This window comes from Typopeltis vanoorti, chromosome 11 (assembly GCF_054136105.1).
Source record: "Typopeltis vanoorti isolate ZY-2024b chromosome 11, IOZ_Tvanoo_1.0, whole genome shotgun sequence".
In the NCBI taxonomy this organism is placed as follows: Eukaryota; Metazoa; Arthropoda; class Arachnida; order Uropygi; family Thelyphonidae; genus Typopeltis; species Typopeltis vanoorti.
Window position 1 is genome coordinate 69443574 of NC_143559.1, and position 14356 is coordinate 69457929.

A 14356-nucleotide genomic window follows, 5' to 3' on the forward strand; every position below is an offset into this window, starting at 1 on the left:
GCGGTGGATGCCATCATCTCGCCAGTCAGCAACGGGGAGAAAATTGCCGTCCCATGCCGTAGAATTCCCTTCCGCTGGTCAGCATCGTGGGTCCGAATGAAAACAGGAACAGAAAAAAAAACGGGAGGGGAGGGTTGAAACTGGCATTTGTTATCTCTTGTTGCACTCTCTTATCGAAGGTTCTAAATACATAAGGCTCTAAACTCTTTTCATTGCAGAAGTATTCTCACGGCACCTCCCTATTGGTCCTTAAGTTATTTAGTCACAACTCTTCTCCTCAAGAGCGCTCTTTTCTGAGATCGCGAGTTCAATTCGCTTTCCACGAATGCCTTCGCTTCGGGCGTTACGCTTATCGTGGGCAACTCACATGCAACCTTTGGACTTCTGTTTGCATTGACATACATTTTGCATAGAGTATTCTTTTCTTACTAGAAAGGCCTGTGTAGCTCTGTGGAAGTGGCGCTTGTATCCTCTGCGCTTGGTCACTTGAAGTCAGACTTAAGTTCAAGTCTAGTCTGGAGGAACTTTTTCTAAGCCTTTCTTCAACCGATTCCCGAGTTAGTCAATCTCTGGCATAGGCAAGCGGGTTTTCCTCCCGGAAACTCGGGTTTTTTATCCCGTAAACTCAAGAAAATCGACCGGAGTACCCACATTATTTCAGACAGTAACATATCTTGTTAGGGTTAGGTACCAAGAGATCGCAGCACTTGTTTGTCAGCCTCTTCATCGGTGGCCGCTATAATTAGTGATAGACATGGGCCAGCTATTTCTGATTGGCTACCGATGGAGATTGAATTGCCGACTCAGTCTCCAAAAGCTAGATAGGGTATAAAGGCCTCGCCTACTCCCTATAAGGGAATAAAAGTCGTTAGCTGATTTTTTTTTTATTTACTAGTGTTTTCAAACAATATTTCTATCTGGACAGGCAAATTCCTCCCTTTTTGTGCTTCATTTAAGGTAATTCAATTATGTTTTCTATTAACAATTTGTTTCTTTACTAACAGAACAAATATTTCTTGGTTATTATTGTATTCTTGTTAAATCTTGAATGAATGATCCTTTTGAAGAAAAGGTCCTTATTCAAGATCAAACACAGCTAAGTTGATACCTCAGATTTTAATATTTTCTTTTAAGGTCTTTTCTTCTTCCTAACATGAATTTTAGGCCAGGTGTCCTGTTCCTGTCTCAGGCTATCTCTTTCTTGGTCTTCCGATTCTTCTTTTTCCACTTAATTTATATCTGTATATTTTTGATAGCCTGCTGTTGTCCACTCAATTTAAATATTCTATCCATTTTTGTTTATACTGTCTTATGTAGTAATTAATTCGTTTTATATTCAGGGATTGCAAATCCCTGAATATAAAACCAATTCAATCCAAAGGCAATAAAATAAAACCAGTTCAATCCAAGGCAATATTCGAGGGAGTGGTGATAAAGGTAAACAGGCATGGGCATATCAGGATGCCACTCACATTTTTTGAAATTCCCCAGATTAGGAAAAAATTCCCCAGGTACTAATAACTAGGGCTCGGGTTTTTAGGTTGTAAAAAAATTAAAAATCAGAATGCAGATTCAAAGCAGTGCTGGGTTTAAACAATACTGGATGTTGCCATTCTGTTGTTCACGTTCATAATGTCCCAGGTCTGACTGAGGTATATTTTTTATTAAAGCTGACCAAACTTGGTGGAGAATTAATCCTTGATTTTTATTGCATTGTGTTGGTATTTAAGCATGTTTGCAGCTTCTTTAAATTTCCTTATGTAACAGTTTTTTTTTTCTATGTACGACATGTTAGTATTCTGCCATAGTACATTGTGGCCAGTGGAAGTGGTTTGGAAAGCTAGACCTGATTTTTGTTCTCTTCTGTTTTGTACATCCTTTTGGTGTTCGTTCATGCGAATTTTCCCCGATCTTCCTGACTGTCCTACGTAGCAAATGCCGCAAGAACAATATATGCTATAAATACCTGGTTTTTTTAAAGGATGAGGAGGTTTCAGGGATATAGAAATCTCGAAAATTTTTTCTAGCAGCAGAAAGCCACTTTGATGTTATATTTGTTAAGTAATTTATAGTGTCCTTGGACCGGTTTGCCTGCTTGCGGGATGAAAAACACCAGATAAGCTGGCGGAAAAAACCCTGCTCTCCATGCCCAAGACCAGCTAACTTGGATATGGCTGAGGAAGGTCCTTGAGCTCCTCACGTCGTTGATGGGACACTCCTAGGACAGGATATATTCCTGGGGAAGGAGTGTCCTAGGTTCCTATGGGAACCTAGGACACTCCTTCCCCAGGCATATGGTTGCGAAGCACAAAGCCACTAGGCTAACCGCGCAGACAAAAGGCGTTAGCTTATTATTATTATTTATCTACACATAAATGACAGATTCTGAAACTGGGAAGTTCGGCAATAAAAAAAAAATCTCAACCATTACTTCCAGCAACACCAAGTAAAGATCACATACACTGACCCACATCTATAATACAATACCAAGAATGTATGTCGCAAAATCATACTTAACAATAATCTTTCAAAACATGCTAGTAGACCTTTGGGTTCAAGTATACACTCACATAATGCAAAGTCCTATGCAAAATTGGAAGTCTAATATTCTAATTAAACTGTTTGATAAAAAAAATGGCATCTGTTTTATGTGATACCATGAAAATAAAATACACACAAAAACAGATTTCCTAATATTTTAATCTCATATTACTAACAAATCATGAAGTCTTTAAACTGATTATTCATTTAGTTTGAATATTAAATCTACATATTAAACTACACACAAAATTTATTATACAAGTTCTACTTTTTTTTGGGGAAAGACATATCATAGACCCTATAAAAAAAAGTACCAACACCTACAGCACACATGCCCATAACTGCAATATACAATATATTGTCCACACCTTTCTTTAAATGTACAGGTGCACCTTCATCTGCCTAAAGAAATATAAAAAATAAAAAATGAAAACATTAAATTAGTAAGTGTGTACAGGGTATTTCAAATTAAAGTAACCCCCATTCGGAATAATTTGTAGAGAGAACAAGTAGACAAAATGCCCCCAAAATATTGTGATACAAAAAAAAATATTACATAGAGCTGACATGCTGCAGGGAAATCCAAATGATCGACAGGTGACATTCAATGTTTTGGCCTTTGATCTGTCGAAAGGTTTTGCACATGTGCAAATTTGTCGTTCAAATCTGCAAGGTGAAGAATTTTGCCTTCACACACTATGCTTCTAAGGTTCCCAAAGCCAAATCATAAGGGTTAAGGTTTGGTGAAGGCAGCTGCCATTTCACAGAAAATGAGCAAATGATTACTTTATCCCCCTATGAAATGTTGATGCAATAATTGTTGAACTCCAAATCCTACATAGGGAGGTGCTCCATCCTGCATCAATAATGTGGTGTTCAGGCTCTTCGTTGCAGTTGCAGGATGACAAAACTGCTCAACATATCCCGACAATCCGTGACCATGCAGGTCAAGGGTCTGGTTTGATTGATTTCTTTGAAGAAAAATGTTCGATAATGAATCTGGCCATAAATCCTGTGCATACTCTGACCTTTAGCAAATGTAAGGGAGTTTGTTGAAATGCACAGGGATTCTCTATAGACAATATGGCACTGAGTATTTACTGTTCCACAAACATGAAAACACACTTCATCACTCCATAGGATGTTCCAAGGGCAATCCTCATCCATCTCCATGCATGCCAGAAATATCAATACAAACATTTCTTGGATACTGGCTTTTTTCCTTTGCAACTCTTGGCTGTGGCTGAATTTCTACAGGTAGCATCGCAATGTTCTCCACACCACCAAGTATGGAAAATCTAACTGTATTGCTGCAGCATGTGCACTGCATGAACGAACCTATAGCATTCTCATTTGATTGCTCAAGAAATGAAGTTGCGACATGTTCAACCATTTGCAGAATTTCAGATTACTGCCCCCTTCCTGGCTGGACTGTCAAATTGCCTGACTCTTAAAACTGATTAACAATGAGCCACACTGCATTTGGCCTGAATGGGCTTTTTTGCAGTTATTAGGCATCTCTACTTGCAGAGTGCTGCTACAGCATTTCTCTCATTCCTATAGAAACATTTCCCAAGCTGAATGACTGTAGTGCCAGTCTTGCTCCTCCATTTATACTACCTTAAGGATCAAGTGGTATGCAAAATTCTTTTGCATACTATTTTTTCTCACTCACAGCACCACATTTCCAAATAGGTAATTTTTGAACTAATCTTTTTTTATTATTGTCAAAATTTCTCTCTCGTGATCACTATAGGGTACCTAAGTTTGAGGGTATTCTGTTTACTAGTTCTCTCTACAGATTGTTCTGAATAGAAACACTTAATTTTAAACACTCTGTATATGTGTAGAGAGAGAGAGAGAGAGAGAAGATAAAAAATCTGATATATAAGAATCCACAACTCTTGTTCCCAGAGGCAGTCAAACACAATTTTTTTTAGTAAAATTGTAACTGCAAAAGATGAAATTAATGCCATGAGTAAAATAAAGATGATTTAGAAAATTAAGCAGTGATGCAGGTGGTTGGCTGGTTGATTTATGGTTTATAGGCACAAGGACAGCAAAGACTATACTGCATCAACGATTACAACTGTATATACAACGATTACAACTGTATATAATGTAGTAAAAAAAAAGTCATGAAAAGAGATAAATCAGTAAATAATGTTATATACACAAAAAATTACATTATGCAATGCAGTATCAGCAGATCAACAGAATTAATAATTAGATATGTTTGTATGATTTGTTTGTTTTGGGTTTAATTGTGGAAAAATAGTTGTGGTCATAATGTCATCATCATCAAATTCCTGATATATACAATCAAGGGGTGTACAGGATATGATAGTACTACATGAAAAATTTACATTATTACTAACTTCCTATCCACAACCTTCCTCCAAATCAGTCTGTTAAATGTCAAGACTCCAATATTATCAGGTCTTCTATTTCTGTCTTCTAAGGCACTTTACTGTATCGATCCATCTATATCTTGATTTTTTTCCTGCCAACCTGGCAGAGAACACAAAGACCATACCACCTGAGATTAACTCTGCTAATGCATTCCTGGGTGCTGACAATATCAGGTTCTTTCTTCATATCTTCGTTTTTAATATGATATTGCCATTGATGCCATCTGTTTATGTCCCTAATCTTTCTCAGGACTCTCATATCTGCAGTCGTTAGTCTTTCTTCAAGTGTTTTACTTCTGACCCAGCTCTCAGATCCATAAGTTAAAACTGGTTTGAACACTGTCTTGTATACAGCTAATTTAGTGTTCTGACTAATTTCCCTCTTATTCCATATAAATTTATTCAGCTGACTTCCTACCATACCAGCTTTGATTCTGTTGTCAACTTCCATATTTAACTTACCATCTTCACTAAAAATCATGCCTAAGTAGTTGAAATTTTTATTTGTTGCAATTCACATTTTGAAATTTTCAATGCTTTTGCCTATTTTCATTATCTTAGTCTTGTTATTGCTGACCTTCATACCATATCTATTACAACAGTTATTCAATTTAGTCAGGAATCTTGCAGACTTGTAGCAGATTTGTTTAGAAGTATAACATCATCTGCATAAAGCAAAGAGCTGACATTAACATCTCCAATTTAGATATCACGTTTTAATACCACTTTCCTTCATAATGTGATCCAATATTGATAATGAATAACAGAGGGGATAAAGTACATTCTTGGCTGACACCAGCTTTAACATTAAACCACCTTCCTGTACTTCCTTCAATTTTAACTGCTGACTTACAACTCAAATAAAGACCAAGTACTGCTTGATGTAATGTCCCATTGACACCATATAACTGTAGTTATATTCAATAGCTTCTCTCTTGGCACCTTTTCCAGATCGACAAAACTTAAATACAGATCTTTGTTATATTCCCATGATTTCTCAACTATTTGTCATAAAGTGAACATCTGATCCTGACAGCCTCTGTTTGGACTGAATCCAGCTTGTTCTTCACCAAGCTTTTCTTCCACAATTCTTCTCAACCGTTTCTCAAGTATACTTGCATAAATCTTACCAGGAACACTCAGGAATTCTCACATTCAGTTTTATTTCCCTTTTTTATATATGGATACTATGAGAACTCTACTCCAATCATCTGGAATTCATCCCTCTGGCCAAGCTTTCTGAACTATGCAGTGCAGCCACGGTATGACTTTTATACCTCCATACTTCAGCATTTCTGGTCTAATATCATCCACATTTCCAGCTTTGATGGCTTTTTCTACTTCAAGTATGGATATGTATTCCTGAATGTATGCCTGTTGAGTGTTTTTTATCACAGTGCTATCACTCCTTGTTTCATTTAGCAATTTTTCGAAGGTAATTACTCCATACTTCAAGGATATCTTTTTCTCCAGTTTGCATGTCACCTTTATCATCTCTAATTCCTTTTACAACACTCTTTCCTCTATTTCTGAGCTTCATCAACACCCTCCAATATATCCTGCGACCCTCTTGATATTTATTTTCTATGTTCTTACCAAAGTCCTCTCATGACTTTTGTTTAGCTTGTTTTAGACAGTGTTTAACTTTCTTACATTTGTCTCTGTATTCTCTAAGAGCACAAGCTGACTTATTTGCCAGGAACTTCTGATATGCTTTCTTCTTTTCCTTCAATGTCTTTTTAACTTCCTGTGTCCACCATGGAGTTCTGATTTTTCTATCCTTACAGACAACCACACCACATGCCTCTCTGGCTGAATCAATCAACATTTTCTTCAAGGATTGCCACTGAATCTCCAAGGTTTGGTTCCTGTCAGGGGTGCACCAGTAGTGTCCGGCGCCTGTGTGCAAAACTTTAGTTGGCACACCTATACCCCTCCCCCAAATAAAAAAAAAAAACACTTTATAAAAACATTCTTTTTGATATTTGATGCCAATAAAGTGAGTATTTCATTTTGAATTTTATCTCCTAAATAGGAGGGCATATTTTTAAAGTCAGTATCATTAGCTACACGTCGCGTGTGTTCTGATATAAAAGGATCAAACTTTTCTAACATCTCCATGCATTTTAAAAAAATGGCATTGTTTCGATAGTAAAGTTTATTACTTTTACCAGGAAGGGTTAGATATTGTTTGCCTAAAAACTGTACTACAAAAATTATTCTTTTTATAACTTCATACCAACGTTTCCTTTCATTATCTAAAACTGATTGTTGCAAATGATCAATACAAGTTTTATTTTTTAACGATGTAATTAATTCTGTTCATTTTTTGTAATTGTTCAAAAGATTTAAATTTTTCTTATGATGATTCAGGTACATTGCAAGATGTTGCCTATATTCTGCTGATAACAGCAGAATGTAGAATAAAGTTAAAAGCTGCAGCAGATTTTCTTATATATGTTTAGAGCAAATGCGAGTGTGAACAAGATTAAACAAATTCAAACGCACGTCATCCTGTAAAAACTAGGATCAGAATAAAACAAGATCTTAAGGAATAATAACAAATAAGTGATTATAAATAATTTGTTTAATACAAATCTATAAAATATAATTAAAATTTAAACAAAAATGTAATTTATTTTAATATAATTAATGAATAATATATTTTTTAAGTATTTCCTCCTCGCCTGAATTTTTGGCACCTGTGTGCATCGAACACATTGCACATATTGCCGGCATGCCCCCCTGGTTCCTGTTCTCAAACATTTTTGTTTTTTCTTCAATAATCTTTGTGCATTTAAGTCTACAGTTCACATCTGAGAGCTACTCAACTTTTATTCGCATTAAAACTTTCTTAAAAGTTCTGCTTTTCAAAATAAAATTCAATTTTATCCTGCTCAAGACTAAATAGTGATCACTTCCAATTTCAAATCCTCTGTACACTCTGGTGTCCTGCACCAGAGAGAAAACATCACTATCAACAATAACACAGTCAATGAGTCTATTCTTATTCCTTGCCTCTTCTCTCCATGTCAATTTGTGCACATTTTTATATTGGAACATGGTGTTAGTAATAACCAGTCCATGTCCTGAGCAGAAATCCAAGGTATTTGCCATTATTATTATTAGATTTGCTCTTTTCTCCAAATTTTCCCAGAATATTTTTGTATGTCTGACAATCATTTCCTACTCTGCTATTTAGATCCCCAACAAGAAACAACTTTTCCTTTTTCATTGTGTCAGTTGCTTTCTATAAAGCCTCAAAAAATTCCTAAGTCTCATTGTCCAGTTCCCCATTCTCATATTTGTCAACATCACTCTACTTGAGACTGACTGCCATTCAAGAAGATTAGCCTTGTATTTAGTGTTGAATACTATGGCTACAGTTTAGATCAATGAGATGACAGCATACAGCTCTGATATAAAGTTGATCTGAACTGTGGACTCCAAAAGGAAATAAATAGGAGAGTTCAACTCTTGGGGTGCAATCAGAAAATTGAAAAGTATTTTTCAAAACAATGATGTCCCAATCTGTTTAAAAAGGAAGACATTTAACCAGTGTATACTTCCAGTCATCACATACGGTTGCCAAAACTTGGTCACCAACAAAAGCACTGGCACATAAACTAACAACAACTCAAAGAAAAATGGAGAGGATGATGCTAGGCATCACATTAAAAGACAAGAAGTGAAACCCTGGATAAGAAGCCAGACTCACATCACTGATATCATTCTTCACCATAAGCAACTAAAATGGAAATGGCTGGACATCTGCCTGGGAGAGAAGATGCGCAATGGACCACTATAGTAACAAACTGGATTCGAAGAAGGGAAAGGAGGCCGAGGACATCCTAGAAGAAGGTGGAGTGATGAACTGTCAAATTTTTTGGGAAAAATTAGTCAACCACTTTGATCAGCCAAGAACGAGAAAGGTGAAAAGAACTGGAGGAGGCCTTTGTCCAGCAGTGGACAGAAAATGGATGAAAAGAAGACGACTATGGCTACTCCCTCTTTTCCTTGATTGTTATTGCCTGAATATAACGTTTTGTATTTATTGCTCAGAAAGATCTCACCAAAACTAAAGGACAAAAACTGGTCAACTAATGACCAGTTTTTGTTCTTTTTGTTTCAGTCACCCCTTATTATGTTGATCTGATACTTATTCAATTCCTCACCTAGCTCCATTTTTTTGCCATTCAAGATAGTACCTATCTTGAACTCTGGTGATGTTGAGTTGAGTAGAGGTTTTGTTCCAGTGGCTGATTTTTCACTGTTTGCCCTAGTGCCCTGGAGAAAACAACGGAGGCCATTGTTTAAACAGATGACGCCACAGCTGGCATGAAATTCTGTCATGTTGTACCGTGATTTGAAATTTTAGGGTCAAAGATGTATAAAAGAGGAGACCTTCACATAGCTTTCAAAGGAATGCGGAGAATCGACCAGGGCTTCTGACCGAATGTCCAATCCTCACCTTCTCGTGGTGCACCCTGTTGGGTATCTACCTGGATACTGAACGAACGAGGATGGGCTGGCAATTTGGGATTTAGCCAACCAAATTGTATTCCTATTGGTGTAACCAAAATACAAAATGATGGTACAACATGACAAAATTTCATGCCGGCTGGGGCGTCACCCGGATAAACAAGGCCCCCATTGTTTTCGCCATGGAACTAGGGCAAACAGCGAAAAGTCAGCTACTAGAACAAATCTGAAAGCACACCCCAACTCGACATCACCAGAGTTAAAGATCAGTACTATCACCATACGAAGCCTGAATTGCAAAGAAATGGAGCTAGCGTAGGAATTAGATAAGTATCAAATCGACATAATAGGGGGTGACTGAAACAAAAAAGACAAAAACTGTTGAGATCTTTCTGGGCAATAAATACAAAATGTTATATTCAGGCAATGACAATCAAGGAAAAGAAGGAGTAGCCATAGTATTCAACACAAAATACGAGGCTCATCTTCTTGAATGGCAGGCAGTGTCAAGTAGAGGGATTTGGGCAATTATCAGAATGGGGAACTGGACAATGAGAATTATTTGTGCCTATGGTCCCACAGAAGGTTCTATACTAAGGTAGAAGTGGAGGAATTTTTTGAGGCTCTAGAGAAAGCTACTGACACAATGAAAACAGAAAAGTTGGTCCTTGTTTGGGATCTTTATAGCAAAGCAGTAAGTGATTGTCAGACATACAAAAATGTTTTGGGAAAATTTGGAGAAAAGAGCAAAGCTAATAATAATGGCTGTTGGATTTCTGCTCAGGACATGGACTGGTTATTACTAACACCATGTTCCAACATAAAAATGTGCACAAATTCACATGGAGAGAAGAGACAAGGAATAAGAAAAGTCTCATTGACTATGTTATTGTTGAGAGTGATGTTTTCTCCCTGGTGCAGGACACCAGAGTGTACAGAGGATTTGAAATTGGAAGTGATCACTATTTAGTCTTGAGCAAAATAAAATTGAATTTCATATTGAAAAGAATGACATGTAAGTTTTAAAGCGAATAAAAGTTGAGCAGCTCTCAGATGTGAACTGTAGACTAAAATACACAAAGATTATTGAAGGAAAAATGAAAGAGTTTCAGAACAGGTACCAAACCCTTATTGATTCAGCTAGAGAGGCATGTGGTGAAGTTGTCTGCAAGGATAGAAAAATTAGAACTCCATGGTGGACATAGGAAGTTAAAGAGGCATTGAAGGAAAAGAAGAAAGCATATCAAAAGTTACTTGCAAATAACTCAGCTTGTGCTCTTAGAGAATACAGAGACAAATGTAAGAAAGCTAAACACTGTGTAAAACTAGCTAAACAAAAGTAATGGGAGGACTTTGGCAAGAACATAGAAAATAAATATCAAGAAGGTGGTAAGATATTCTGGAGGTTGTTGAAGAAGCTTAGAAATGGAGGAAAGAGTGCTGTAAAAGGAGTTAGAGATGATAAAGGTGACATGAAAATGAGAGAAAAAGATATCCTTGAAGTATGGAGTAATTACTTCGAAAAATTGCTCAATGAAACAAGCAGTGAGAGCACAGTGGTAAAAAACACTCAACAGGCATACAGTCAGGAATACATATCCATACTTGAAGTAGAAAAAGCCATCAAAGCTGGAAATGTGGAAAGCCAGCAGGAGTAGATATATTCGACCAGAAATGCTGAAGTATGGTGGTATAAAAGTGTTACAGTGGCTGCACTGCATAGTTCAGAATGCCTGGACAGAGGAACGAATTCCCAATGATTGGAGTAGAACTCTCATGGTACCTATATATAAAAAGGGAAATAAAACTGAATGTGAGAATTACAGAGGTATTTCCCTACTGAGTATTCCTGGTAAGATATATGCAAGTATGCTTGAGAAACGGTTGAGAAGAATTGTGGAAGAAAAGCTTGGTGAAGAACAAGCTGGATTGAGGTCAAATAGAGGCTGTCTGGATCAGATTTTCATTTTACGACAAATAGTGGAGAAATCATGGGAATATAACAAAGATCTGTATTTAAGTTTTGTCGATTTGGAAAAGGCATATGACAAGGTGCCAAGAGAGAAGCTATTCAATACGCTTGATATAATGGGGCATTATATCAAGCAATACTTAGTCTTTATTTGAGTTGTAAGGTAGCAGTTAGAATTGAAGGAAGTAGAGGAAGATGGTTTAATGTTAAATCTGGTGTGAGACAAGGATGTGCATTATCCCCTCTGTTATTCATTATCTATATGGATCACATTATGAAGGAAAGTGGTATTAAACATGATATCAAAATTGGAGATGTTAATGTCAGCTCTTTGCAGTATGCGGACGATGTTATACTTCTAAATAAATCCGCTACAAGTGTACAAGATTCTCTGACTAAATTGAATAGCTGTTGTAATAGATATGGTATGAAGGTCAGCAATAAAAAGACAAAGACAATGAAAATAAGCAGAAGCTTTGATAATATCAACTGCATTGTGAATGGGAACCTGTGGAACAAGTAAAACATTTCAGCTACTTAAGCACGATTTTTAGTGAAGATGCTAAATTAAATATGGAAATAGACAACAGAATCAACAAAGCTGGTATGGTAGGAAGTCAAGTGTATAAATTCATATGGAATAAGAGAGAAATTAGTCAGAACACTAAATTAGCTGTATACAAGACAGTGTTCAAACCAGTTTTAACTTATGGATCTGAGAGCTGGGTCAGAAGTAAAACACTTGACCAAAGACTAGAGACCGCAGATATGAGAGTCCTGAGAAAGATTAGGGGGCATGAACAGATGGCATCAATGGCGATATCATATTAAAAACGAGGATATTAGGAAAGAACATGACATTGTCAGCATCCAGGAATGCATTAGCAGAGCTAATCTCAGATGGTATGGTCACTTAAACGGAATGGGCGAGGAAAGATTAGCAAAACAAGTGTTCTCTGCCAGGTTGACAGGAAAACGATCTAGAGGAAGACCAAGATATAGGTGGACTGATACAGTACAAAGTGCCTTAGACGATAGATATATAAGATCTGGTAATGTTGGAGTCTTGACAAGTAATAGACTGATTTGGAGGAAAATTGTAGATAGGAAGTTAGTAATCAATGTTAGGCATCAATGGCGATATCATATTAAAAACGAGGATATTAGGAAAGAACATGACATTGTCAGCATCCAGGAATGCATTAGCAGAGCTAATCTCAGATGGTATGGTCACTTAAACGGAATGGGCGAGGAAAGATTAGCAAAACAAGTGTTCTCTGCCAGGTTGGCAGGAAAACGATCTAGAGGAAGACCAAGATATAGGTGGACTGATACAGTACAAAGTGCCTTAGACGATAGATATATAAGATCTGGTAATGTTGGAGTCTTGACAAGTAATAGACTGATTTGGAGGAAAATTGTAGATAGGAAATTAGTAATGATGTAAATTTTTCATGTAGTACTATCATATCCTGAACACCCCCTTGAGGGTACATGGCAGGAATTTGATGATGACAATAAGAATACAATTTGGTCTGCTAAATCTCAAATTGCTAGCTCATCCTTGACCATTCAGTATTCAGGTAGATACTTAACAGGGTGCACCATGATAAGGTGAGGACTGGGCATTAGGTCAGAAGCCCTGGTCCGTTCCCCGCATTCCTTTGAATGCTATGTGGAGGTCTCCTCTCAGTTATATAGCTTTGACCCTTAAGCACCCCTAATAATATACTATTTAAAAAAGTAACACAACATAAAAAACAGTGTAGAAAAACAAATGAAAAAGAAGAGTAAAAACAGATGAAAAAGTATAAAAAGATATTTACTATAACTAAAAATATACTTTATATAAGGTGGTAAAAGAACAGGTTGACGGTTGTTGATGAATCTGGTAAAATCTGCCTAAGTCAGATAGATTATAAAAGTGGCTAAAATGATCTTGACCATTGGCAAAATCAGACCAGTTAATGAAAATATGAGTGGTGGATAGTCCATGCCAATTGGCATGTCATTACCCCTCAGAAGGAAGGAGTAGGTGATATCACAATGAACTATGCAGAAAGAACAACTCCCTCTGTTCAAACCACTCTGTTACAAGATAGCTGCCACTTGAATAGTTTTTTCCTGATAATCTGTGTATGGTACAGCAAGGTGGTGGATGGTTGAGAAACAAGTGATCTTGGTGCAGTTTCTGCAGCCTTGTTTCCCTTATTCCCAACGTAGCTTGGAATCTCCACAACACAATCATATATCAAAGTGTAGCTTCATTAAGTGAAAGAGGTGGTGTTGAATTCAAGAGAGCACCAGATGTTGCTGTAGCTCTAGACTTATTGCTTGAAGAGAACTTTGCAAGTCTAAATATATTATCCACCTTTGGTAACAGTGGAATCTGCTATATTTTAATGTAAGCTCTACAGCATACAGCTCTGCTATAAAGTTGTTACATTCTAGTGGGATTTGTGTAGATCCTTTCTGGAAAAATGGCAGACCCCACAAGATCCTCCAATTTTGTGCCACCTGTGTAGACAAACACAAAATCAAGAGTATTCAATTCTATGAGCATCAAAGAGGCTGCTGGTAGCCAACAGTAGGGGTGGAAAATTTTGGAAGCCTGCTAAAAGAAAAGCTGCATGCTGGCATGTAAGGCTACCACAGTGGAAGTCAGTTTGATGGCTTCTGAGCTGTGTCTACTGCCATTTCTAGAGCTTATAGGAAAAATTTATTTGCAAACCAAGGGATTTTATAGCAGTCTGTCAAGTGTTGTTAAGATTCTCCCATGGTGGCTGAAAGATAGCTGAATGTGTGGGATGCTCTGGCAGGGATTCTATTTTAGTTTCATATAGGAGAGACAGCAAATGGCATCAATTTTGCCAATTGAAGCTACAAAAGTCATTCATTTTCCTCAACATACAGACTAGGAATAGGTGACTGAAATGCTCCAGTTACAATT

At 37.0% G+C, this 14356-nt stretch overlaps 1 protein-coding gene across 1 annotated transcript in view; it reads right to left on the bottom strand.

The window, feature by feature from the left end:
• Positions 1-2682: 2682 nt before the first annotated feature.
• LOC150101699 (cytochrome c oxidase subunit 7A, mitochondrial-like) overlaps positions 2683-14356 on the bottom strand; it is a 42847-nt gene continuing 31173 nt past the window's right edge. The window contains exon 3 of the mRNA XM_090400860.1: positions 2683-2943. Within this exon, the coding sequence (XP_090256986.1) occupies positions 2806-2943 (138 nt within the window). The 3' untranslated portion in view covers positions 2683-2805. The remainder of the gene's footprint in view (positions 2944-14356) is intronic.